This window comes from Melanerpes formicivorus, unplaced genomic scaffold, assembly GCF_026170545.1.
Source record: "Melanerpes formicivorus ecotype bairdi unplaced genomic scaffold, bMelFor1.0.p_v2 SCAF_14, whole genome shotgun sequence".
NCBI classification, from domain to species: Eukaryota; Metazoa; Chordata; class Aves; order Piciformes; family Picidae; genus Melanerpes; species Melanerpes formicivorus.
This window is the reverse complement of record NW_027142366.1, coordinates 11,722,156-11,745,080: the sequence shown is the minus strand read 5'-3', so window position 1 is coordinate 11,745,080 and position 22,925 is coordinate 11,722,156. Positions and strand designations below refer to the sequence as shown.

At 49.1% G+C, this 22,925-nt stretch overlaps 1 protein-coding gene across 6 annotated transcripts in view; it reads right to left on the bottom strand.

Annotated features, from left to right (window-relative positions):
- Nucleotides 1-4,844: 4,844 nt before the first annotated feature.
- RBBP6 (RB binding protein 6, ubiquitin ligase) overlaps nucleotides 4,845-22,925 on the bottom strand; it is a 34,264-nt gene continuing 16,183 nt past the window's right edge. For 2 of the 6 annotated variants that reach the window (XM_068147031.1, XM_068147032.1), the window contains 14 exons: nucleotides 22,346-22,390; nucleotides 19,685-19,773; nucleotides 19,471-19,567; nucleotides 18,047-18,186; nucleotides 16,744-16,916; nucleotides 15,683-15,786; nucleotides 14,873-15,249; nucleotides 13,683-13,773; nucleotides 13,525-13,603; nucleotides 13,367-13,424; nucleotides 11,890-12,252; nucleotides 11,297-11,398; nucleotides 8,048-9,793; nucleotides 4,845-7,060 (listed from right to left, as the gene is read on the bottom strand). In XM_068147031.1, coding sequence (XP_068003132.1) covers nucleotides 5,437-7,060; nucleotides 8,048-9,793; nucleotides 11,297-11,398; nucleotides 11,890-12,252; nucleotides 13,367-13,424; nucleotides 13,525-13,603; nucleotides 13,683-13,773; nucleotides 14,873-15,249; nucleotides 15,683-15,786; nucleotides 16,744-16,916; nucleotides 18,047-18,186; nucleotides 19,471-19,567; nucleotides 19,685-19,773; nucleotides 22,346-22,390 — 5,088 coding nt within the window. In that variant the 3' untranslated portion in view covers nucleotides 4,845-5,436. The remainder of the gene's footprint in view (nucleotides 7,061-8,047; nucleotides 9,794-11,296; nucleotides 11,399-11,889; nucleotides 12,253-13,366; nucleotides 13,425-13,524; nucleotides 13,604-13,682; nucleotides 13,774-14,872; nucleotides 15,250-15,682; nucleotides 15,787-16,743; nucleotides 16,917-18,046; nucleotides 18,187-19,470; nucleotides 19,568-19,684; nucleotides 19,774-22,345; nucleotides 22,391-22,925) is intronic. The other 4 variants (XM_068147035.1, XM_068147036.1, XM_068147033.1 and 1 more) reach the window with 2 other exon arrangements.

The window sequence follows — 22,925 nt, the reverse complement described above, 5'->3', positions numbered from 1 at the left end:
GGGAAGGAGGGGAGGGAAGGGAAGGAGGGGAGAGAAGGGAAGGAGGGGAGGGAAGGGAAGGAGGGGAGGGAAGGGAAGGGAGGGAAGGAGGAAAAAAAGCAACCCAACATAACAAAAAGCCATCCAAACCCCAGCAAAACCCAGCAATCCCTCCCCCTCCAAAAACCACAAACCAAACCCAAAAGCCCTAAACCCAGAAAGCAAACAACAAAAGAAAAAGAAAACCAGGAAAAACCAAACAAGCCCCAAACAACCATAACAGGAAAAAACCCCAAAGCATACCCCAAGCCCCTAAGCAACCAGCAAAGCAAGCAGACAAACAAGCAAGCAAACAGGCAGCTGAGCAACCTGGAGAAAACTGCTCTGAAGGGCAAGGTAAGGGCTGGGGTGTGAGGTTTTCCACCACCAGCCCCGAAACACACTCTGGGTGGAACCAGCTCCCAGCCCTCCCCACCCCTGCAACCGCTGCCCCCACCCCGCCCCCCGGTTCGGATTACCTTCAACGATTCCATTTCAGCGACCCAGTACCAGGCTGCTGGTCTTGAGCCTTTGGGATACCCCATCCCTTCCTGCCTGCTTCTTCCTGAGCTGCCTCGGGGACATGAAAGGCTCCCTATGGTCAAAGAAGGATCCAAACATAATCCTGGCCCCTCTCATTCAACAGGAGTTTGAGTGCTGAACTGAGCAGGGTCAGGGCTTCATCTGCCCAGCACCATCCTGCTGCCCTGCCCATGGCACGGTGGAGAAATCCCAAGGCCCTTTGCTCACCCAGTGCTGAGGGTCAGGATGCTCCAGATCCCCATGGAGCATCATTTGCCTGCTTCTATCCCAAACCATGGGATGGCAAAGCAGCAGAGGTGTGTGGGGAACTGCAGCTCTCAGGAGCTGGTATTTCCAGCTCCAAGGAGAATCACAGAATCACCAAGGTTGGAAGAGACCTCAAAGATCATCAGGTCTTAACTGTGATTAAAAAAAAACCCCCAAACCCAACAACAACCAAACAAAAAACATCCCCAACCCCCCCAAAATCCCAACCCACCCACCCAAAAAGAGATAAACAAGAATAAAGGGCCCACCCCCCGCCCCACACAATGGTCTGCAATGAGACTGTATCTGCCTGGGGCTCAGTGCGTGCCCTGCTTCAGAGAACCACAGACTTGGTTCAGCTGGAAAAGACCTCGAAGGTCAAGTCCAGCTGTCCCCCCTGCTACCACCATGGGCATCTTCCTGTCACTCTAATTTCAGGCTGCTCTTCATTCCTCAAGGTTCAGCTTTCTTCCCATCTGCCTTCCCAGTCCAGCCCCTCACCCCTCCCGTGTCTGCAGATGCCCTTTGGGTCTGTTTCCCCCTCCCAAACTCCTGGCTAGGGGCAGCCCAGCCGCAGGACACTCGCAGCCCGGACCCTCAGCCCTGCGGAGCTCCGGACAGAGAAGCTGGAGGTGCCTGGCAGCAGCGGAGCTCCCGTTTCACCTCCCGGGCTGCAGGAGCACAAAGGAAGGAGCGGGAGCCCCAGGGATGCTGCTCCACGAGCCGCCCAGCCCAGGGGCTTGGAAGGAAGCCCATGTTTGAGGGCTCCTGAAGGGAAAGCAGCTTCTCCCTGACAGCCTTTTGGCAAGAGCAGCCTTATTTAAATACAACAGTTTCTTCAGGCAGAGTAAATAATAATTAAGTAAACCAAATTAACAATCAGGAACGCTCCAAGAGATCCCCAGCAGTGCCTGAGCCCTTGCCTCGCTTCCTGGCAGGAGGAACGCCGGCATCGGTGTGCCAGGGATGCGGCCAAGCACTGAGCTGGGCACGGGGTGCAAGGCTGCCAGGGCCTTGGGGTTTGAGGTGCAGTGGGATGGGGGGTCCCAGCCTCACCCCCATGCTGGGGCTCCTGCGCATCAGCACATCTTCCAAGTGTCCTTTGCTCTGCTTCCAAGCATGGCCCTCAAAGCCAAGGTCAGAACCTCCCAGCACAGACAGACTCAATGTGCCCGGCAGATGAGCAGCTCAGGGGGCACAGCACAGCCCAGCCCTGGGTAACCCACATCCATGGGGTGGGGCAGGAGCTGCCCTCACGATTCTCCAGGGCTGGAGGGGTACTCTCCTTACCCCAGACTAAAACCAGCCTGCAGAGATTGATAGGAAGGGGCCAGATCACCCAGGGAAGAATCCAAATGCCGCCAAAAAAGGGCTCTGTGTGCCCACAGCTGAGGGCTGCACAGCAGGACCGGGGATGCTGTGAGGGTGGCACACATCAGTGAGGGGATGGATGGCAAACAGAACACACACACACACACCTCTGCAGGGACCATTTCCCCACCATGCCCTCATTTCTGTGCCTTCAAAGCAGAGAGCTTTCACCTGGGACACCAAGGACTTCATCTGCCTGGGCATCCTTGTGTGGAAGAGGCAGCAGCAGCACCAGATTAAATGAGCATTTTCTGAGAACACCCCTAAAGGGCCCAGGCATTTAGGAGAGGTGCCACGGTGCTTCCTGAGCTGCACCTCTGGTGTTCTCCTGGGAAAGCAGCATCAGGTCTGTGCTGATGGAACAGCAGGGAAAAAAAACATCTCACCTCCAGGAGGTCTCAAGCCAAGGAGCTGTGGGGGCAATGCCATGGCCAGCTGCCCACAGCCCTTGAGAAGGGCTGAGCCATGGAAACAGGGACCACCAAGGGCACAAGAAGCTGACCCCAGCGCCCACCAGGAACCTGAGCTGAGTCCCAGAGCCAGTCATCACCAAGGATGTGGCTTGAGCCCTGAGCAGCTGGGTACCACCAAAGGCATCAGCTGAGCCCAGAGCTGGGGACCACGGAGGACTAACCAATTGAGCCAGGGACCACGGAGGGCATGAACTGGCAGCAACCAGACACCAGGATGGCAACTGCTGCTCACACCCATGGCCTCGGCCACCATGCATGGGCAGAGCCTTCAGTCCTGGCCTTTACCAATCAACACTCAGGGACCATGACAAAAACTGTTTGCAGCCATCATTAGCTGCAGATGAGGCCCATCTGCATCTGCTCCGTCTTAATGAGGCACCCTTGGCACGCAGCCCTCCCTCCTTGCTACAACCATCTTGCTCACTAAAGGGCCAGGAAAGCAACGGGAGGAAAACCTCCTCCAACAGCCTTGTCCTGCCCCAGCCCCCAGAGGGAAGATGGGGCTGGAAAGAACCTGGCCAGAGCTGCCCCATCCTGCCCACCCTCACTGCCAGCCCAGCCCAGCTTGGCAGAGCTGGCATCAATCAAAGCTGAGGCATTCCCCCCCGATGCATCCCTGCTCATTATCCAGCTCCCATTTACCTCTCGATGCAGCAGCTGCTGATGGACCTGGCAGAGACGTTTCCACTGAAGAGGAGGAGAGGATGTTTGCAGGGTCCCACTGGGGTGGGCTCTGCCAGCAGCCTGGCACTGGATTAGGGCTGTGTGTTTGTGAGCAAACCCCTCGCTGCTGGGAAGGGAAATTGGGTCATGGGCTCAGCATGCAGCCCCTTGTGCCCCACGGTGACAGCAGCCCTGCTGAGCCAGGGCAGCACCGGTGCCAGGCATCCCCTACGGCTCAGCATCGGCAAAGCACACAATGCCCAGGAGCACTGCCATGAACTTCATCCTCCACACAGCATCATCTTCCTCACCACCACCATCATCCTCCTTCAAACCCCTCCTGCCCTCTCCCCCACCCCAATGAGCTCGACATGAGCCAGCCAGGCACTGCTTCATTGTTGTAGCAGACAGAGCCCTGTCTGGAAGGGTGCCAGCACTCCCCCACTGCAGAGCCAGGCCTGCCTGCAAGGGCACCACAGCTCACTGGGCACCTGCACCCACCCCAGGTCAGGCACTGCTAACCTCTGCACCGCACACACAGAGCCTGGGAGGAAAGAAGCTGTGTGAGCCCATGGGCAAAACACCGATCCTCAGCCGGTGTGGCGAGCACAGGAGCTCCTACTGCAGTGCTGCGATGTGGCAGAGCAAGTGGAGGCGCTGGCACCTCGTGGCACACCCAGCAGGGTAGTGACCCATCGAGGTGGACTGAAGGTGTCACCACCCTTCCCCAGCTTAATGCCTTTCTCTGGACCTGCTGCAGCTCCTCCATGTCCTCCTTGGAGTGAGAGGCCCCAAAATGAACCCAGTATGAGGTGTGGCCTCACCAGCACTCACCCCAGAAGGACAATCATCTCCCCTGGTGGTGACTGCCTCTGGACTCAGCACTGGTCAGGCCACACCTTGAGTCCTGTGTCCAGTTCTGGGCTCCTCAGGTTAGGAAAGATGTTGAGGTGCTGGAAGGTGTCCAGAGAAGGGCAACAAAGCTGGGGAGGGATCTGGAGCACAGCCCTGTGAGGAGAGGCTGAGGGAGCTGGGGTTGCTTAGCCTGGAGGAGGCTCAGGGGAGACCTTCTTGCTCTCTACAACTCCCTGAAGGGAGGTCATAGCCAGGTGGGGGTTGGTCTCTTCTCCCAGGCAAGCAGCACCAGAACAAGAGGACACAGTCTCAAGCTGTGCCAGGGGAGGTTTAGGCTGGGTGTTAGGAAGAAGTTCTTCATAGAAAGAGAGATTGGCCATTGGAATGTGCTGCCCAGGGAGGTGGTGGAGTCCCCATCCCTGGAGGTGTTTAGGAAGAGCCTGGATGGGGTGCTTGGTGCCATGGTTCAGTCGATCAGATGGTGTTGGGTGATAGGTTGGACTCAATGATCTCAAAGGTCTTTTCCAACCTGGTTTATTCTATTCTACTCCTACCAGGCTTCTCCAAACTCCAGCTGCTGCTGTCTGCTTTCCACTGGGGTCAGCTGCCAGCGGGCTTCTCCGAGGGGGAATTTTCCTGTCCCTGCTGGCACCGCAAATCTCGTCACATTTGGGCTCGTTTACTGAAAACCTTTTATTGTAATCAAAAAAGTGACATTAACAGAGGGCTGCAATGGACTCTGCAACTCAGCCTGCTGGCCTTGCCTCCCCGAGGCCAGCCGCTTTCTGCCAGGCGATTGAAAAAACAAACAACCAAAACAAAACCAACCAAAACAAAACCAAAACCCCCCCAAAACAAAACAAAAAGCCCCAAAATAAACCGAACCAAAACCGAACAAACAAACAAAAAAAAAACCCCAAACAAACCCCCAGCCAACCTCAAATGTGAAAACCTTCACAGTACAGTTAAAGCCCACCCCCAATCCATCCACGGTGGTTAAAAAGAGGGCCCCCAGCAAAACCCCTTTGCCATGGTACACGGTCACAAGTCACAATTCTGTACAAAAATGTTCACCTTTATAAAGCTCTGATGTAAAAATCAAAGAATCAAGCAGCAATAGTTTAAGTGCAGCACAGGGTCTTTTGTTTGTTTGTGTTTTGTTTCTCCCATCTCATTATTTACAATGCTCCAATTGGTTTTACATTTTAAACAAAATTTAATACAGATGACTTAGGAATTAAGTCACTTTTTGCACCGCTCTGTCGCTCTACGTGGGGACAGATTTCACTTTTTGGTCGTCCTTCTCTTTATCTTTGCTCTTCTTGGATTTCTTCTTCTTGTGTTTGTGTTTTTGGCTCTTTTCCAGCTCCGTTTCATTGCCCAGGTGTTTCTTATGCTTCTTGTGTTTCTTGTGCTTCTTGTGCTTCTTCTTCTCTTTCTTCTTCTTCTTCTTCTTGCTGTCCTGGCTCTCCCCGGAGCTGGCGCTGCTGCTGTGGCTCCGGGTCTGGCTCTCGGACGGGCTCTGACTGCGGCTGCGGCTGATGCTGGGGCTGCTCTGGCTCGGGGCTGCTTCGGGCTGCTCCACCGCAGCAGGCGCGGCCGGCTCCTCCTTGGCCTTCTCCACAGCCTTCTCCTTGGGCTCCTTCGGAGCCTTTCCCGCAGCCTCCTCCTCTTTGGCTGACAGGTTGCTCTCGCTGTCGCTCTCGTTGTAGTCTGGCACAAAGGCAGCCTCGTCAGTCTCTCTGGTGAGGTCTGAGGAGAGCCGTGAGGAGCTGCTGACCTGAGGCTTGGGCTTCACCACGCTTTTGTCGTTCTGCCCAGGCACGTTCTCCTTCTCGCTCTTGATGTCAGGTGACTCCTGCTTCACAGGGGGCTTATTACCACTGGGCTCCTTCTCTTTCTCCTTCTCTTTTTCCTTTTCTTTCTCTTTTTCTTTTTCTTTCTCCTTCTCCTTCTCTTTGTTGCTCTTCACCTCAGGGACGTGCTTCTCCTTCTCTTTTGCCGGGTTCTTCTCCGGAGGTTTGTGCTCCTCCACCGCGCGTTTGGAGTCGTGAGCTGCCTTGTGCTCGGCCTGCTTGCGCTCACGTGAGGGGCTGTAGCTGCTCCTCTTGGCATCTCCAGCACCTTTCTTGGAGGGCTCTGCCCGCTCCTCCCTCGGCTTGCTCTTCTGCGCCGCTCCAGAGTCCCTGGTTCGAGAGGGGGACTCTTTCCTCCTGGCCGATTCGCTCTTCTCCTCCCTGCGCTTGGAGCTGGAGTGCTCCCTGCTGCCGTCGTGCTCAGACTTCTTGTCGCGGTTGGGGGTGAAGTCTTTGGTGGTGGCCCCGCGGCTGGCGTCGTGCTTCTCCGAGGATCTGCCGTCTTTGGAGGACTGAGAAACGCTTTTCCCGTTGCCCTGCTCAGCTGCCCGTTCCGAGTGGTCCTTCTCTGGCTGAGTACCGCTCTTCCTCTTCTCAGAGGTGTCCTTGTCCGGCAAAGGATGATCTCGGTCTTTGGCTTTGCCCTTCTCGGTCGAGGCAGAGCTTTTGGAGCTTTTGGCCTCGTGCTGGGAGCTTTCGTAGCTCGCCTCCTTCACAGCTTTCTGCAGCTTCTCCAGGGGCTCCAGCTCCTTTTCACTGTGTTTGATAGGGTTTGGTGCCTTTGCACTAACGTTTTTGATCACGCTGGCGGGTTTCCCTATGCTTGTGGGCACCTGGGTAGTTTTAATGTCCTCCTCTTCAGACTCAAAGTCATCTTTATCCCACTTGGACTGAGGGACCTGGATCATGATGATGACATCCTCAGCAGGGGCTGTGATGTCATTGTTATACTCCTCCATGGTCTTGATGACAGTTCGTTTGGTATCTGGCTTCTCTTCAGCCTTTCTGACAGGGCTTCCTCCAGTGGAGCTGGTGCTGGGGGAGAAAACAAGGGGTTAGTAATGGGTGAGACACAGACCCACTGCTTCTGCAGCCTTCAGCAACTGGGGGATGATTCAGGGCTAAATCTTCAGTGCCTTCAGATGTTCAATTAAGGGCGCAGACATGAGAAAGGCCGAGTCCACCAGCCAAGATTATGAGCAATCAATTAATTATCTAGCTACTATGTATTTAATTAACAGGCATGAGATGATCAGATTGGGGACTGTCTGATCTGCTAACTCCTTCATGTCCTATTTCCACCAACGGCAGAGAAATTAGATCCCTGTTCTTTCAACATGGAAGCAAGCAATTATGGAGAGGGATGCACAAGGCAGGTCTGCTCCTTGTGCCCTACTGCTCTTCTTCACAAACTGCACCTTTTAAAGCTTTTTAGAATATCAAGATACTATCCTAAGTCTCCAGGGATGCCTGAAATGGTTTCAGTTTGCTTAGTCCTGAGGAAGGAAGCCAAGGGAGGCACGGAGGGAAGCCAAGAAGGAAAAGTAAGCTAGGAAGAAGGAAGGAAGGAAAGGCAAGCTGTGCACTATGCTCAAAGCTAAGGCCACTACAATGTATTGGAAGCACGGTGCTGTTCATGCCAAGTCTAATGCCACATCACCCTGCCAAAAGTGCATCAGTACAGTAAATGCAGATTCTTCCATGGCATGGCCATGGCTGTATCCTGGCCTTCAGCAATAAGATGGCTTTGAAGAAGACACAAGGGCACCTTAGAGGCAACAGGTAATGAATAAAAGGGGGAAAAAAGGTCTCATCAGTAAGGTTTCAGGTTGGTGAAACAATGTGAAATGAGCTAATCTCCTCAGTTCCCTGTGCAACATGGACTCTCCTTAAAGAAGATGTGGTGGTGATCTAAGTACAGGAAAGCTCAATGACTCCTCACTCATTCAGCACAGACTTAGCTGCTCCTTCTATTAGACACACCATTTTTGGGGAGAGGAAAGAAAGAGGAGGAGAAGGTACCTGGTGTAATCCACAAGGGTTGAACTGGTTCCATCAGCCGCAGTTACTTTTCTTCTGGCTTTCCCCTTGGTCTTCTCTTGTTTAACTTTGCTGCTGCTGGGCTCAGGTTTCTCAGCAGGTTCTTTCCCCGGCGGCAGGTTCTCTGTACTCACAATCTTTTTGCCAGTTTCTCTGTTCAGTTTAATCTTTTTTGCAGGGTTGTTGAGAAAAGCAGATTTATCCTTCTCCGGAGTCCGCTCACCTTTGTCACCGTCGGGTTCAAGCTTCCCCTTCGGCGATGTCTTTGACTCTGCGCTTTCTGGTTTCGAGGTCTTGGCAGAAGTGGCCTCATGCTCTTTATCCACTTTTTCATCTGCCTTCCTTTTCCTTTTCTCAGGTTTGGCATCTGAAGGTTTGCTTTTCTCAGCAGGTTTCTTTGACTTGTCCTCCTTGCTGGCGGGCTTCTCTGACTTGGTTTCCTTCGGATGGTCCTTCTTGGCCTTCTCCTCCTTGGCTGGTCTGGTTTCCGGGTGATCTTTCGTGGCTTTTGGGTGAACTTTGCGCGGGGTACCAAGAGCCTTCTCGTCCTTCTGAGAGGAAGATGTCTTAACACTGTCTGTCTTTGGCAGCTCCTCCTTGGTTTTTTTGGCAGGAGGTTCTGCTCGAGGAGATTTCTCACGGTCGGTGTCCACCTTCTCCTGGGAAGCTTTTGCTGGTTTTACCACAGTGTCCTTCTTAGGAGGAGCAGCCACTTCTGCTTTTCGCTTTGTCTTCTCAACCTTTGCTTTTGGCTTGTCCTTCTCCTTCTTCTCCTTTTCAGACACTGGTTTGAAAGCAATAGAATCTGCTTCCATAGGCTCATCCCTCACGGGGGTGGCATCATCTCTGCTGGGCAGCATGAACAGGGAGTCTGTTTTCACATCCTCTGCTGGAACCGTCTCTCTTGGCTTTCTGGCGCCTTCTAACAGCTCAGCACTGGGGAACCCCTCGTTCTCATCCCCTTTTCTCCTCTTCCTGTGCTTTTTATGCTTATTTCCTTTGCTGTCTCCCAGGGGATTTTCCACCTCCTTCTCCTTTGATTTTGTAGGATCTTTGATGCCATGGCTCTCTCTCCCAGGTTTTTCAGGGTAATTCCCAGCTATGTTACGAGTTCTGTGGCTCTGCCCACCAGGATAATCCTCCCTGCGCCCGCGAGCGTAGGGGGAGTTCTCTCGTCTGGTCCCAGGCGGACCAAACCTATCTGGAGAAAAGTTCTCTCTGCTTACTGGAGGCCGAGGCTGGGCGCCGACCGCATAGCCCTTGTAGAACTTCTCGTACCACTCTCTGTAGTTCCGTTCCCACTCTCGGTATCTCTCCTTCTCAAAGGGGTCTCTGAAGTCAACGGATCTGCCATAGTAAGCCTTCATATCGTAGGGGGGTACTTCCCTGTATCTGTTGAAGTACTCCCGCTCCCCTTCCCCTTGCGGCAGAGTCCGCTTGGTGGGAGACTGGCCTCTGAAGGCTGGCGACCTGGAGCGCGAGTGGTACCTCCTGTAGGGGGGGGACCTGGAGCGGGAGCGGTGGTAGCCGTGGGAGCGAGAGCGGGAGCGGTAGTTGCGGCTCTTGCCTTTGCCTCTGCGGGGGTACGGGGGGGAGCGGGAGTAGGAGCGAGAGTGGGAGCGGCTGAAGGAGCGTGAGTAGGAGCGCGAGCGCGAGGAGCCCGAGCGCGACTTGGAGTAGGTGTAGGAGCTTCTGGAGTAGGACGAGGCGCTATAGGGAGACTTGGACCTTCAAAGCAAGCACAACAGAAGAAGAGCTGCAGTTAATTCACAACAGTCACTCTGCACAGGGCTTTTTTTTCCTTTTGCTTTTTTTTTGCCTCTCAAATCTGGTTTGGTTTCTTTTCTCCTCTCCATATGCTCATGTCAAAGCTTCTTTCAGCTGCTGACATAAAGCTACTGCAAACTGAAAAACCTGAGAGCACAGAGTTTCTGCTTACAAGACAGAACAGCTGCTGCTTTGTTAGTGGGGGAAAAACACACAGGAAGGGTGAGTCTGCTTCCACTCGCTTCTAGCCCACCAGCTACCACAGCTACTGATTGCTCTGGGGTGGTCTATACTGGCCTCTACTGGTACGGGAACCCGCGGGTTTTCACTGCGCAGCACCTACACGCATGCAGATCATTCTTGTTGCATAAGATGCAGAAAGAGCAAGTCCTCACAGCTCCAGTGCACCACCAAACATCCAAACCCACCACTCAGCCTGAAGACAGTGCAGCTCAACTCAAAAAAGCCAGCTTGGACTATTCAGCTTCGCTCATTTGTAGAGGACCTGCGACGCTTGACTACAACCCTACGCACAAGGCTATTTCAGCAATGCTTCTAGCAAGGGTCTGCACACAGCTCTAGCTCTAACCAAGGCTAGGGACCACTTCAAGGAAAATTGTCTCTAAAAGCTTCTAATCTCAGCCTCTAGTAATAATACAGCTCAATGCCACTACTCTAGGAAAGCTACTGCCAGCATTACAAGTAGAGAGCTACTCAGACTCCTGCCTAAGTCATTTTGGGGGACAGAAAACATCTGCTACTCTGAGTTCTTTCTCACAGTTTTGTGTAAAGAACCACTGCAGATGATTCCATGAATGTTCATTAGAATCATTCCTCCTCTCCATGCCCTTCACCAAGGTAAGATTTCCTTACAAACATGTCTGATCTTTGAACTCCTAAGGGAAATTTAACAAACAGGTCTGGTCTTTGAAGTCCTAAGGAGAATTTAACAGTGTCAACAAAAACCAAACCAGTGAAAGCCACCAGTCTGCAGTCCAGGTTAAAATCTCTCCATGTGTCCACGTGAGATAAACAGACGAGGACATGAAGACAGTGTCTCTCAATCTCCTCCAAAGTGTTCTGAGGTAATCATAGAATGATAGAATCATTTTAGTTGGACAAGACCTCTAAGATCAAGTCCAACCATCAATGGTTACAATCAGAGTAGGGGGACACACAAAATCCAACAACTACCCCTACTGAACTTCCAGTCTCCTCCCAGCTGGCAGGAGGTGAGGGATTACCAGGAAGCTTTAGTAAGAGGCACCTGCTCCTTAACTCCTGCCAAATGGTAACAATCAACCGTAATCCCTGCCGTAGCCGAGCTAGTAACCTAGATTTCAAACTCCTGTCACTGCTAATCCCTGCAGTGCTCCAATGCATCTAAACAGGGAGGTGGAGTAGGACTCCTCCTGCCTCTTCTAGCCAATCTGCTTCTCCATTACGGACATGTAAAGCAGTTACCTGGAAAACGAACGCCTACGCTCCTTTTGAATCTTTTTATATTCCATCAATTCCTTAGCAAAATCATTTGTAAACTCATCAAGTTTGGACTTTTTCTTTTCCCTGTTAAAATAAGTTTGACCTTTATTACAATGATAGTTTGACCTTTATTACAAAAAACAAAAAAATAAAAAGAAAGAAAAAGAAAAGAAAAAGAAAAGAAAAAGAAAAGAAAAAAAAAAAGACAAAAAATATAAAAGGAACAACAGAGAGAGAGAAAAAAAAGACATCAAGAAACAAAAAAAAAGAAAGAAAGAACCAAGGCCAACATGAGAAAATGTTTATCGCATGCAAACGCCGCGGGTGCACAAATCCTAGCTCAGCAAAACCGAGGTGGAATTCCTGAGGAGAGGTTTTTCAGGGCGAGTTTTAGGTTTACATCTCTCTTTGGGTTTAGTTTTGCACGGGTTACTGGCTGCCAAGGGGGGGGGAAAAATAGCTGGGGGCAAAGAGAACCCCCCAGAGAGTGGTGGGGTGGTTTTTTTTTTGGCTTATGTCAGGTGCTCCCGAAACACAGACACGACAAAAGGCCGCTTCGCCCAGCCGATACTTACTCCTCTTTCAGTCTCCGCTGCTCTCTGTAAAACTCCTCCCTAGAGAGGGGAGGTGCTTGTGTCGTTGGGATGGTGTTTGAGTGCCCCGTTGGTACTGCTGCTGGGACCCAAGCTGATGATATGTTTGCAGGAGCTGGGGGGTATCCTGGAGGGGGGACAGAGTACCCAGCAGACGGAGGTTGGCCAGGTGGAAACTGAGGAGGAAACTGTGGTGGTGGTACCCCGGGTGGAAGAGGAAGTGCGTGGGGTGGTGGAGGATACAAGGGAGGTGGAGGCACAGGCACAAAGACTGGTGATGATGCTGGTAGTGCTGGGGCCTGAGTCCTTTGGGAACGTTCACTGTGCAGGCGTCCTCGATTTGAACTTTAAAGAAACCCAGAAACACGTGTCACTGTTTGGCACTCTGCCCCGCCTCTGGGGAGGCCAGCGAATGAAGCAGCAGCACGGTGCCCAGCACTTCTGGTTCTCAGCTTAAGCCATCTCCTCCCTGCTTTCTCTTCACTTCAGCCTACACCCAACTCTTCATCCTCAGACTTGCCTTCCACATCGTTAACCCCAACCGTTACCTCAGCCTCCTCCTCTCACACTCAGCTTTGTGACTCTGCATAGAGGCTGCTTGGGTGTACACCAGACTCCCGTCTCCCATGGGCCACAGACCCACTGCCCCTCTGCCACTCCTTCTCACTCCTGACCTTCAAAGCACAGTACAGACAGCACTTCTCTCAACTGGTTTTAACTTCTCCCATGCAGGTTTCCTGTGTTGTTGCCTTGTGATGATGTGTTTGGCCTGTTCTCATCCCTGAATTGTTATCTTCCTACTTATGGAATCTGAAATTTTAGACAACCTGTGGGATGGATCTTGGCTTGTGCTTTAAGACTTGATAGACACAAGGAGCCCTTATGATCTGTCTGTAACACACAGACACCAACAGGGAGGCCTAACTTGCCACCACAGTAACAGGTAAGACAGACTCCTCTCCCTCCAACTGAGAGAAAGCAGCCTGGCTCTTTGAGAGGACTCATCTGAAGGAACTGAAAGCTGTCATACAAGAACAGCTCCAATAATTTGCTCATTCATCACCAAAGTTGTTAAAGAATGTTGGAGCCTGATTTCTATTGGGAAATCAATTTCTTTGGCCCTATTGAGCCAGTAATCAAAGAGTGCTTTCCATCTGATCTTTTAATTGGACTTAATTTTTGTGTATCATTATGGTTTCCTCAAAAATGGTCATGTTTCAGAGTCCTCTTTTCAATTAGATACTGAGTTTTATTCTCAATAATCTCACTGCAAGCACAGATCTCCTTTGTTAAAGCCAACTCACATTAAGCTGTTTAAAAATTAATTACCACTTGTATTCTCCACAACTACCTGTGCATACTCATTTCCTTAGAAACAGGCTGTGGGCTAAATTCTGTGCTACAGCCTCATTTCACAGCTTACAAGCAGCAATACACGGAATTTCTGGAGGATACTTACAGCTCCCAGCCTGGTCTGCCACCTGCCGAGCGAAGGGTGCCCGCTCTCATGGGGTGACCTGTGGGAGCAGGGAGAGGAGAAAGAACAAAAATACCAACATTTACTTTATCTGAAGAGTGATTTTTCAGAGAAGAAATCCTAAGGTTACAGTTACTTACCAGTTGTGGGTATGGATTGTCCTTGAGGGCCCAGAAGACTTGGTATTGCTGGCTGTCGTAGCACGGGAACCTGATAACCCTTGTGAATAAATGCAAAGAGTTAGCAACAAGCTCTGCTACAGGGCAAGAATCACTGCAGCTGTTGACATAAAACTTACCTTCTCTTCCAACAAACTGCTGATTGACAGAGAGGAAGTTTTAGAAAGGTCAGCAGACATCAGAGCAGGAGGTAAAACAGTATCAGGATCACTGCAACAAAACAAAACCCACTTTAATTCTTCTCACCTTGTTTTGAAGGGTTGCTTGAAATATTAAGCCCAAGGTGAGAAAAGACTGACTACTATAAATGGAAAAACAATTAAGCCCCCACTCTCCACTAGATGTACAAGTGTGAAGTTGGCTGATTCTAAAGGAAGCACTGACTAGGAGTCACTTCACACTGCCAGCACTTGAAGAGGAAGCTCACTGGAAAAATATCCTTTGAAGTCAGTAGCACGTGAATGGGCTGGAGAATGTAAACCTGACACACTGAATGTCAGGTGTGGAAGGTGAAAGAACTCAGATTCCACCAGGAAATGTTTATCTGCTCCTTTAGAGGCTGCTCTTTTGGATTGTGATCCTTTGTATTCATGGTAAAGCTGAGCCTGAGCCTTCTGGACAGAGCAGCTGTCTACATTGCAGGTGGAAAGAGGAATTATTGTAAAGACCTGCACAATACTCTCTACAAAACCTGACTGCACTGTGTGTTTCTGAGGATGACTCTGACTTATCAGAATGTCTTTTAAACCCATAGTGGGATTCAGAAATATAGAGAATGGAAATACCATGGCAAAAAATCACTGCACCAAACACCTGGTCAGCTTTACCTGCAATTGTGCTTTCCCACTTTTCCTGAGAAGACCTCCTCAGTACTACAGAGGAGTGAACACACTCAAGGTCTGACATCACTAAGTGGTTGCTGTAGGAGTTTTCAGCCACTTACAATCACAAAAAAATTACAGGATATCTTTGGTTGGAAAAGAACTCCAAGATCATCCAGTCCAAGCTTTGACCCAGCAATGAACAGTCCATGTTAAGCCATGTCCTTAACAAAAGGCTCAGCAGGCTCCTAGGGAGCAAAGGTTCAGGGTAAATCTACACTGAATGACTGAGAAATGCTTCTGGGACAATTCTGGCCCAAGGCACAGAGATTTGATCAAAGTGTCCTTACTCCAAATGAAAGCAAAAAGCACAGATTCCCAAATGATCTGCAACTCTGACTCATCATAGAGAAATCACAAGCTGAGAAGCTCAAGAATCCACCTTCAGCTTGCTAGTGTCTCTCACGTTCAGGCACAGATTTACTCACCGAAAAGGTCCATCAGGCTTTTCACCACGGAGGAGGGACACTGCTGGAGGGAGATCAGAGACAAGGACGGAATTGGGATTTACTGGCAGCCCAGGTGCCTGACCAGGGCCCAGGGATGACAAAGCAGCTGAACGAGAGGCCAGAGAAGCCAGCGGGATCATGAGGGGATCCTGCTGCCTGGCCATGGCTGGCCGCATCAGCGGCTGCAGGTTGCGCGTTATCGTTTGTCTCATCAGGGGCGGTGGAGGTGGAGGTGGTGGTGGAGGTGGTGGCTGCTGTTGCTGCTGCTGCTGCTGTTGTTGTTGTTGGTGTTGCTGCTGAATCTGCTTACGGAGCCTCTTCGTGTAGCCAGTTTCATTTTTGAAGTTGTTCACAGCCTAGAGGCAGAAAAACATTTACAGAAAGCTAAGGTGAAGCTTCAGCAGAGACACAAACAAAAGGCTCCAGAGAGGGAAGCTGCTGGTGGATCGCTGCAAACGCTATTAACCCTGAAACAGATCAGGACATAGATGCATCAACACATCACATTGAACACTGACAGCAGGGACTGGGAACTCAGAGTGTGTGCATTTCTGTGTTAACACTGAATCTGAAGGGAGGCAAAGCAAACCATGCTCAACAGAAACATGACCTGAATTTGCCAGACTCTCAGGAGTTCCAAGCCCCCGTAACAACAGGTAAACAGCCTGGAAAGCTAACTTAGCAATTTCACCTTGCTTAAGGAAAGCTAATTGAGTATTTTCTTCCCTTCCAGCTTTTCCCAGAGAGCCTTTTCTCACCCCCATTTGCCGTGACAGCCCATTCGCTTACCTGGCGTAGGAACTTGTTGGCAATGAGAGCATCTGGAGAGACATCTGTCTGATGACACGTTGGACACGTGTGCTCCTCCGATTCCAGCAGTGCTGTTCTAATACCTGTCATCAGAATGAGCCAGATGGGTTTGGTTAGGCAAGCTGAGGAAATCTGGGGGTTCTCATCAATCCTAATAACATCTATACAATTGATAGGTGAACAGGGTCTGGAACTGAGAGTATGAAGCTAGAAATGTTCAGTTCCTAGCAGGCAGCAAAATCACTACAGATTTGCTACTGACACACAAACTATTGTACCATTTGAAGATGAGGAGCAGGCTGGCCTTGATGTTTTAAGTAATCCTTTTTCCATTGTCTAGCACAGAAAGAAGTCAATAACTAAACCACTGCAAAACCCCATTAGCAGGGTTGGAGTTCCGGTTTTAACCAACTCTCCCCTGGAGAGGAACGTGGATTAAAGGCCAAACCCTGTTTGGTCCAGTTCACAGGAAGTCCCCATAGGTGGAAGTGTACTTGTGTGAGAGAAAGGACAGTGCATTCACAGAAACCTAGAATGGTTCAGGTTGGAAGGGACCTAAAAGATACCTACTCCAACCTCCCCCACCATGGGCAGGGATGCCTCTCAGCTAGACTCAGGTACTCCAGGCTTCAACCAAGGTGGTCCTGAACATCCCTCAGGGAGGGGGCATGCACAACCTCCCTGGGCAGCCTGTTAAAAGTCTCACCACCCTTCTACTGAAGGAACTTCCTCTGAAAATCCAGTCAAAACCTACTCCCTCTCAGCTTCAAACCAGGGATTTAAACTAGCTGACACTGTAGCCACCCCACAACTTTGCACTCACTCATCCATCTACCTGCAATGAGTATTTAAGTAGAAAGGGAAGACGGGAAAGAAGCTTTTGTGTTCCCTGTTATAGAGGAAGAGTCCTTTTCTATTCTGGCTATATATAAGTCCTGAAGAGAGCTGGTAGGACCAAAGCACTGCTCTTATCTCCTGTTTCTGCCTTCAGCAGCTCAGATGGGATGTTTTCAGCTCTCAAGGATGGCAGTGACACTCACACTCATCGCAGTAGCTGTTTCCACAGCAGGGAATAACAACCGCATCTGTCATGATGTCCTTACAGATGAGACACAGCAACTCATCTGGAATAGGATCATCTTCTTCTGAGGAGGATGATGGATCCTCTGGTAAAAAGGGAGGTTTTTCCTTCTTGCCTATAGCATAAGCTTCCCTAGAGGGAGGGTGGAAAAAAAGGAAGAAGTTAGAGGTGGGCAAAGGGAAACTTTTCCAAGGATTGGATTTTAGCAAAGGAAGGTTAAGTGCTGGGACTCCTCTCATTCCACATCAGCCTTCTAAACTGCAGACATTTAATTACAGCTACTTTTCTAGACTAGAAGAGGCAACAATTTTCCTTTTGCAGAACTCTCCCAGTTAGGGCAAATTTCAGCTGGTTTGACACATGATGATGGTCTGCTCTTTGTTAAAAACCACAAGCAAAAGGAGCTTTCAATGAGAGTGACTCCACATATAAACACCAGAGATTCTGCAGCCACCCTCCAGGGGTAGCAGCACTATTCTATTTTCATTAGAAGGCATCACACATTTTAAGGTTAAATCACAAAATTGTTTTGGTTGGAAAAGACCTCCAAGAGAAGAGTCCAACCTTCAACCCAACACCAGCATGGCCACTAAACCATGTCCCCAGGTGTTATGGCCACGCATTGCTTGAACCTCTCCAGGGATGGTGACTCTACCACCCCCCTGGTTAGACTGTTCTAATCCCTGATCACTCCTGCAACAATGAAATTTTTCCTTCTCTCCAACCTAACCCTCCCCTGGCACAGCTTCAGGCCTTCTCCTCTCCTTCTATCACCTCAGACTAGGGAGACCAACTCCCACCTGGCTCCCACCTCATTTTAGGGAGTTACAGAGAATAATGAGGTCTCCCCTCAGCTGCCTCTTCTCCAAGCTAAACAACTCCAGTTCCCTCAGTTGCTCCTCACCAGCCCTGTTCTCCAGCTTCACTGCCCTTCTCTGGAGCTGCTCCAGCCCCTCAATGTCCTTCCTGTGAGTGAAGTGCCCAAAAGTGAAGCCAGTATTTGAGGTCTGGCCTCACCAGTGCCTGGTACAGGGAGACAATCCCTGCCCTGCTCCTGCTCTCCACACCATTGCAGATCCAGGCCAGGATGCTTGGTGGCCTTCTTGGCCACCTGACCACACACTGGCTCATGTTCAGCTGCTGTCAACCAGCACTGTGAGGTACAGCAATTCCTCTCCTTAATGAGAGCTGCTGGGCTGCTTGGTTGCAGTGCCACAAGGGCATCACTCACTCTTGGCCAGCCCAAGGCTCCCCGCACTTACGCGTCGATGGTCGGGATCGCATATTTGCCGGTGTTGGTCAGCATAGCACCCTTGGTGTTTGGATCTTTAACCTCCATCATGAAGCTCCTGGGAATCCCTGTGCTCTTTTTAATTCTAGGAACAGACTCAAAATTTTTGTCCTGTTGAGAAAAGAAATGCAGACACATCTCATGGCTGACGCTTCAAACGCCGTTTCAATGGTGATTTCAAGCTGCAAAACCTCTCCTGGTACTCAGTGTAAGGGATCCTCAATTAAAATGTTTTGTTTCCCTGACTGAGGACAGCCAGGATGTTCTAAAGGCTTCAGCAGTGGTTTGAACTCAACACTCTTTGGCTTAACATCAGGTTCCTCCAGGGTGAAACATCCCTCAGCTCACCAGAGAAGAATCACAAATCAGCTCCTCCTCCAAAACACAATTCAGAGGGGAAAATTAATTCTGAGCTCTGAAACGTTCCTCATCTCTATGTAAAGGTTCAATCCACACCTCATGCACAGCCATGCAGTCACTACCACTGAATAGTATTAATATTCAAGCAGAGACTTGTGCAATTACTGCATGCAAATATTCAATGGCTGGGGTCAACAGCAGCATCAGCTTTCTAGAGCAAACACTAAAACCGGTCAACTCTCATGAAAAGAGTTAACCCCGCCCAAAACCCAGAAAGCTTTCCAGTAATCACAGAATCATAGATTCAGTAAGGTTGGAAAAGACCTCAAAGATCATCAAGTCCAACCTGTCACCCAACAATTCATGACTACTAAACCATGGCACCAAGTGGCACGTCCAATCCCCTCCTGAACACCTCCAGGGATGGCGACTTCACCACCTCCCTGGGCAGCACATTCCAATGGCCAATCTCTCTCTCTATGAAGAACTTTCTCCTCACCTCCAGCCTAAACTTCCCCTGGCACAGCCTGAGACTGTGTCCTCTTGTTCTGGTGCTGGTTGCCTGAGAGAAGAGACCAACCCCCTCCTGGCTACAACCTCCCTTCAGGTAGTTGTAGACAGCAATAAGGTCTCCCCTGAGCCTCCTCTTCCCCAGGCTAAACCATCCCAGCTCCCTTAGCCTCTCCTCATAGGGCTTGTGCTCGAGGCTTCTCCCCAGTAAGACTGAATAATATTAAGTATATATGGAAAAAAAAAACAAAACACACATGGAAGAGCTACAGACATACTTAATGCACAAAACCCAGAAAAAGAGAAAAACCTTACCCTTCCAGAATCATTGTTTTGGTTGCAACAGACCTCCAAGATCAAGTCCAACCATCAACCCAACGCCACCGTGGCCATTAAACCACATCCCCAGGTGCCATGCCAAAACCCTCTGCATTTCACCCCAAGAGGAACAACTCTTAACTGCCCAGGTAATAAAGATTAAAAGCCAAGCAACACCCAAAGTGTGTCCCCCCTCCAACTTCTTACCCCATTTGTTGGGCAGTTCTTTATGTAGTGGCCAGGTTTCCCACAGCGGAAGCAAGTATACGATGGTGGAGGTGGACCCAAGGGTTTCTTCATGTAACTAAGTTTTGGGAGAAGGGAAAGAAAAAGACAAAGAAGGCATGAGTGTGTGCCTCTTGTTGAAACAAACAGCTCTACAATTTTTTCATCATCTTCAGAGGAAAGAATTGACACTTACTTGACTGGATCATATTCATGGCCAGACTGTGTCATCATAGCTTTAATTTTATCTTCCTCGGAAGCATTGGCTTCAGCCAGATTGGCAGTCTGTTTAACAGGTAATTATTTGACACACACATTAGAAACACATTTAAGCCCACACAGCCAAAGACAACACCACTCATCCAATCCTGTAAAGAGCAGCACAACTCTAGCTGAGGTTGCATGAACACAGCTGCTTTATATAAAATCTGTTTGTCCTGAAGATGTTCTGGGGAGTCCTTATGCCATTACATGATGTTTACGTGCCTGCCAACCTACTTGAAAAGAGCATTCTTGGGCACTCAAAACCTTAGGCTCTGTTTGTACCTTACATCAAGACTTGTGTAACCAATCCAATTTTCTTCCAAGTGGGCTGAAGCTACGTGTAGACAAAAACAGGCACTATCCAGGATTTTGAACCTGATTGTTAAGCTCCAGACTATTTGAAGGAGAAGCCATCCGCTGTCCATTTAATTCAGAGGTATGCGAGCGTTGTTGTTTACATTTTGCAGCATTAAAAGGACACACAACTCGAGAGCGGGGGCAGTCGTTTCTGCTTGCTGAAATGCACAGCTTCAGACACAGAGGCATTAAAAGCCATCAAGCTTTTCACAACTCCCTCAGCACGAGATTCTGGTGAGCAGAAATTCGCCCGTGGCGTGGCTGCAGGCCGCCCAAGCTGCACGTTCCTTCCCCTGCTCACTCTGGTTAAGTGATTTAACCACAGGAAGCAAAACCTGCCACCTCTTTATTTATTTCCCCCCCAGTTGACTGTGTCCTTTTAACACACAAACTGTAACATAAACCTTCTGCAGAGCTAGATCTTCAAATTATTGATTTTTTTGGTTTGGTTTGGTTGGTTTTTGGCTTTTCCAAAGTAGCATTTGCAGCAATGTTTTTATTACACACTAGTCCAGATACAAGCAGGGTCTAAGGGAGTGACTGGCAAATGATTTGGACCTTCAAGCACCTAGCATTCAAATCAACCACTCTTTTTTTTTTGTTTGTTTTGTTTTGCTTTCCTTTCTCTTTTCTCTCTTCTGGCTTTAGATGCATTCATTCACAAAAGCAACCAACTAGTTTCAACATTTTATTTAACATGGTTGTTTCAAATACACAGTTATTTGCTTGACAGTCAAAACATAATCCAGATCGACAGCTGCGAAATCATTTCCATTGACAGGTACAGAAAGCTTTACAGATTCTTGACTAATTTGTTTGAACCCAAACAGTTTACAAAAAAAATAATAATAATAATAGTAATAATAATAAAAAAAAACATCTCCAAAAACCCACAAAAACATTAGTAGGAATAGACCAAAATTCAGAAGATGGCATTTCATACATAGTAATCATAAACCAGAGAACTCTCCACACATTGCCCCCGTGCTAAGCCGCTCTGCACTAAAGAGGTCAGAGTAAGGCACAGGTTTGAGCTGCTGGAAAGTTATTTACCTTCCTGAGTTGTTCTGAAAGAGTTAAAATAAGTCTCAAAAGCTGAACTGTGCACACCACAAGTTGTCACATTTGAGAGTAAAACTTCACATGAGTTTACAGAGCCGAGGACACGTTTAGGGACAGCACTAATGGAGACCAAGTTCTTTTGGTGGCTTCCCTTCCAAACTGGGTTTGGGGGTTGTGCCAAATTTGCATTGCTGCGGTGAGATAGGGAAGAAGTTACCAGTGGGAAGAGATTTCTCTCTTGGAAATGGGACTCCCAGCTTTGATTTTCAGAAATAAGAACTAGCTCTTCTGCACCGGGCCCTGCCTTCTCTGCTCTCTGCAGCTGTACAGCCTAGGAATGCAGCTGGCTAGCCCTACGCCTTCTCCCCAGGAGTAGTCACTAGTGCTTTCCCAGACAAAGTTACACATCGGTGAGCAAAAAAATGCAAGCAGTTCCAGAGCAAAACATGGCATTACAACAGTTTCAGAAGGTCACAGCTGCTAATATGCCACACACACACATTGGTATATTCCTATAAACAATGAGGTACAGTTACACAATTTACACGGTCTGCGTTCAAACAAATTAGCTGGGGGTGTCCACTGCAAACCTACTACAATGGGCGAGCTTGTGCAGCATTCAAAGGGTGGATCTGCAACTGTAATGACTAGCAATTCAGAGAGAGCCATGCAATTGTCCATGTTACAGAAAAGGCTTCTAGTTTGGCTGTTGCAAACCCCACCCCGCCCCTCCCCTCCAATGCAATGTCCATAACTTACAGCCAATTAAATTCTTCTGTAAAAATTGTGTTAGTTTCCAACGGGAAAATTAACCAAAGGTATGGAAAAAAAAAACGGTAAACAGCTTCTGAAGAGCTTCTTCTGTGGGTCTTGAGGATGAGTAATACTGCAACATTATGTTGAGGCTGATAAGGTACTCCCCTTCTATCTTCCCAAACTGGGAACTACTCTTTACAGGATAGTTATCCAAATATACACACATTTGTCTTTTGAGCAAGTTTAAAGGAGATAAATACTTTTAAGTGGTTAAAGGATTAAATTAAAGCTCTGTTCAAATTACAACAATTATCCAGCTAGAGATCACAGAATCAATTTAAAAAATAGGATAGCAAACAGTTTTTTTGGGGTGGTTGTTTAAAGTATTTGACAAGAATATATATATATATATATATACCTTAGTAAGCTGGGCCAGAGAAATAGATGCAGAAGAGTCATCAATCTGTTCACAAAAAATTAAACACATATTCAAGTTCTACAGTCAAAACATAGCAACAGTTAACCTCTAGTAGTCTGTAAATCTGCACTATACCCTCTGAGTGTCATTGCAAGAGGCATTTCCAACCCCAGGTCGTTTGTATTTAAAGGCTAAGGCAGCTTAAGGGAGCCTGGATGTGGCTAACGAGGAGGAACTGAAATAACCAAGCCCTCTCAAGATCAACTTATTGCCCCAGAATATCTCTGAGAGGGACCTCTGTCAAAAGCTGACAGCTGCTTACGAGTCAAAGGGGTAAGAAGCTGTCAATTTTCAGCTGAGGAGGATTTAAACCCCAGTATTTCTTTGAGAAGGAAGCATCACTACAGGACACTTCAGGGTGGTTTGTAACTGAATTAGTTCATGTCTCACCATGCACATGGCTTTGCTTTTAGGAAGGCAGCAGCTGCCTGGCAGAATAAAGCACAGGCACCTCAGCCCTGAAACTGGATCTGTGCCCCTCCTGCAGCAAGGTTAAAAATGTCAAGCTCCCCATACCCAC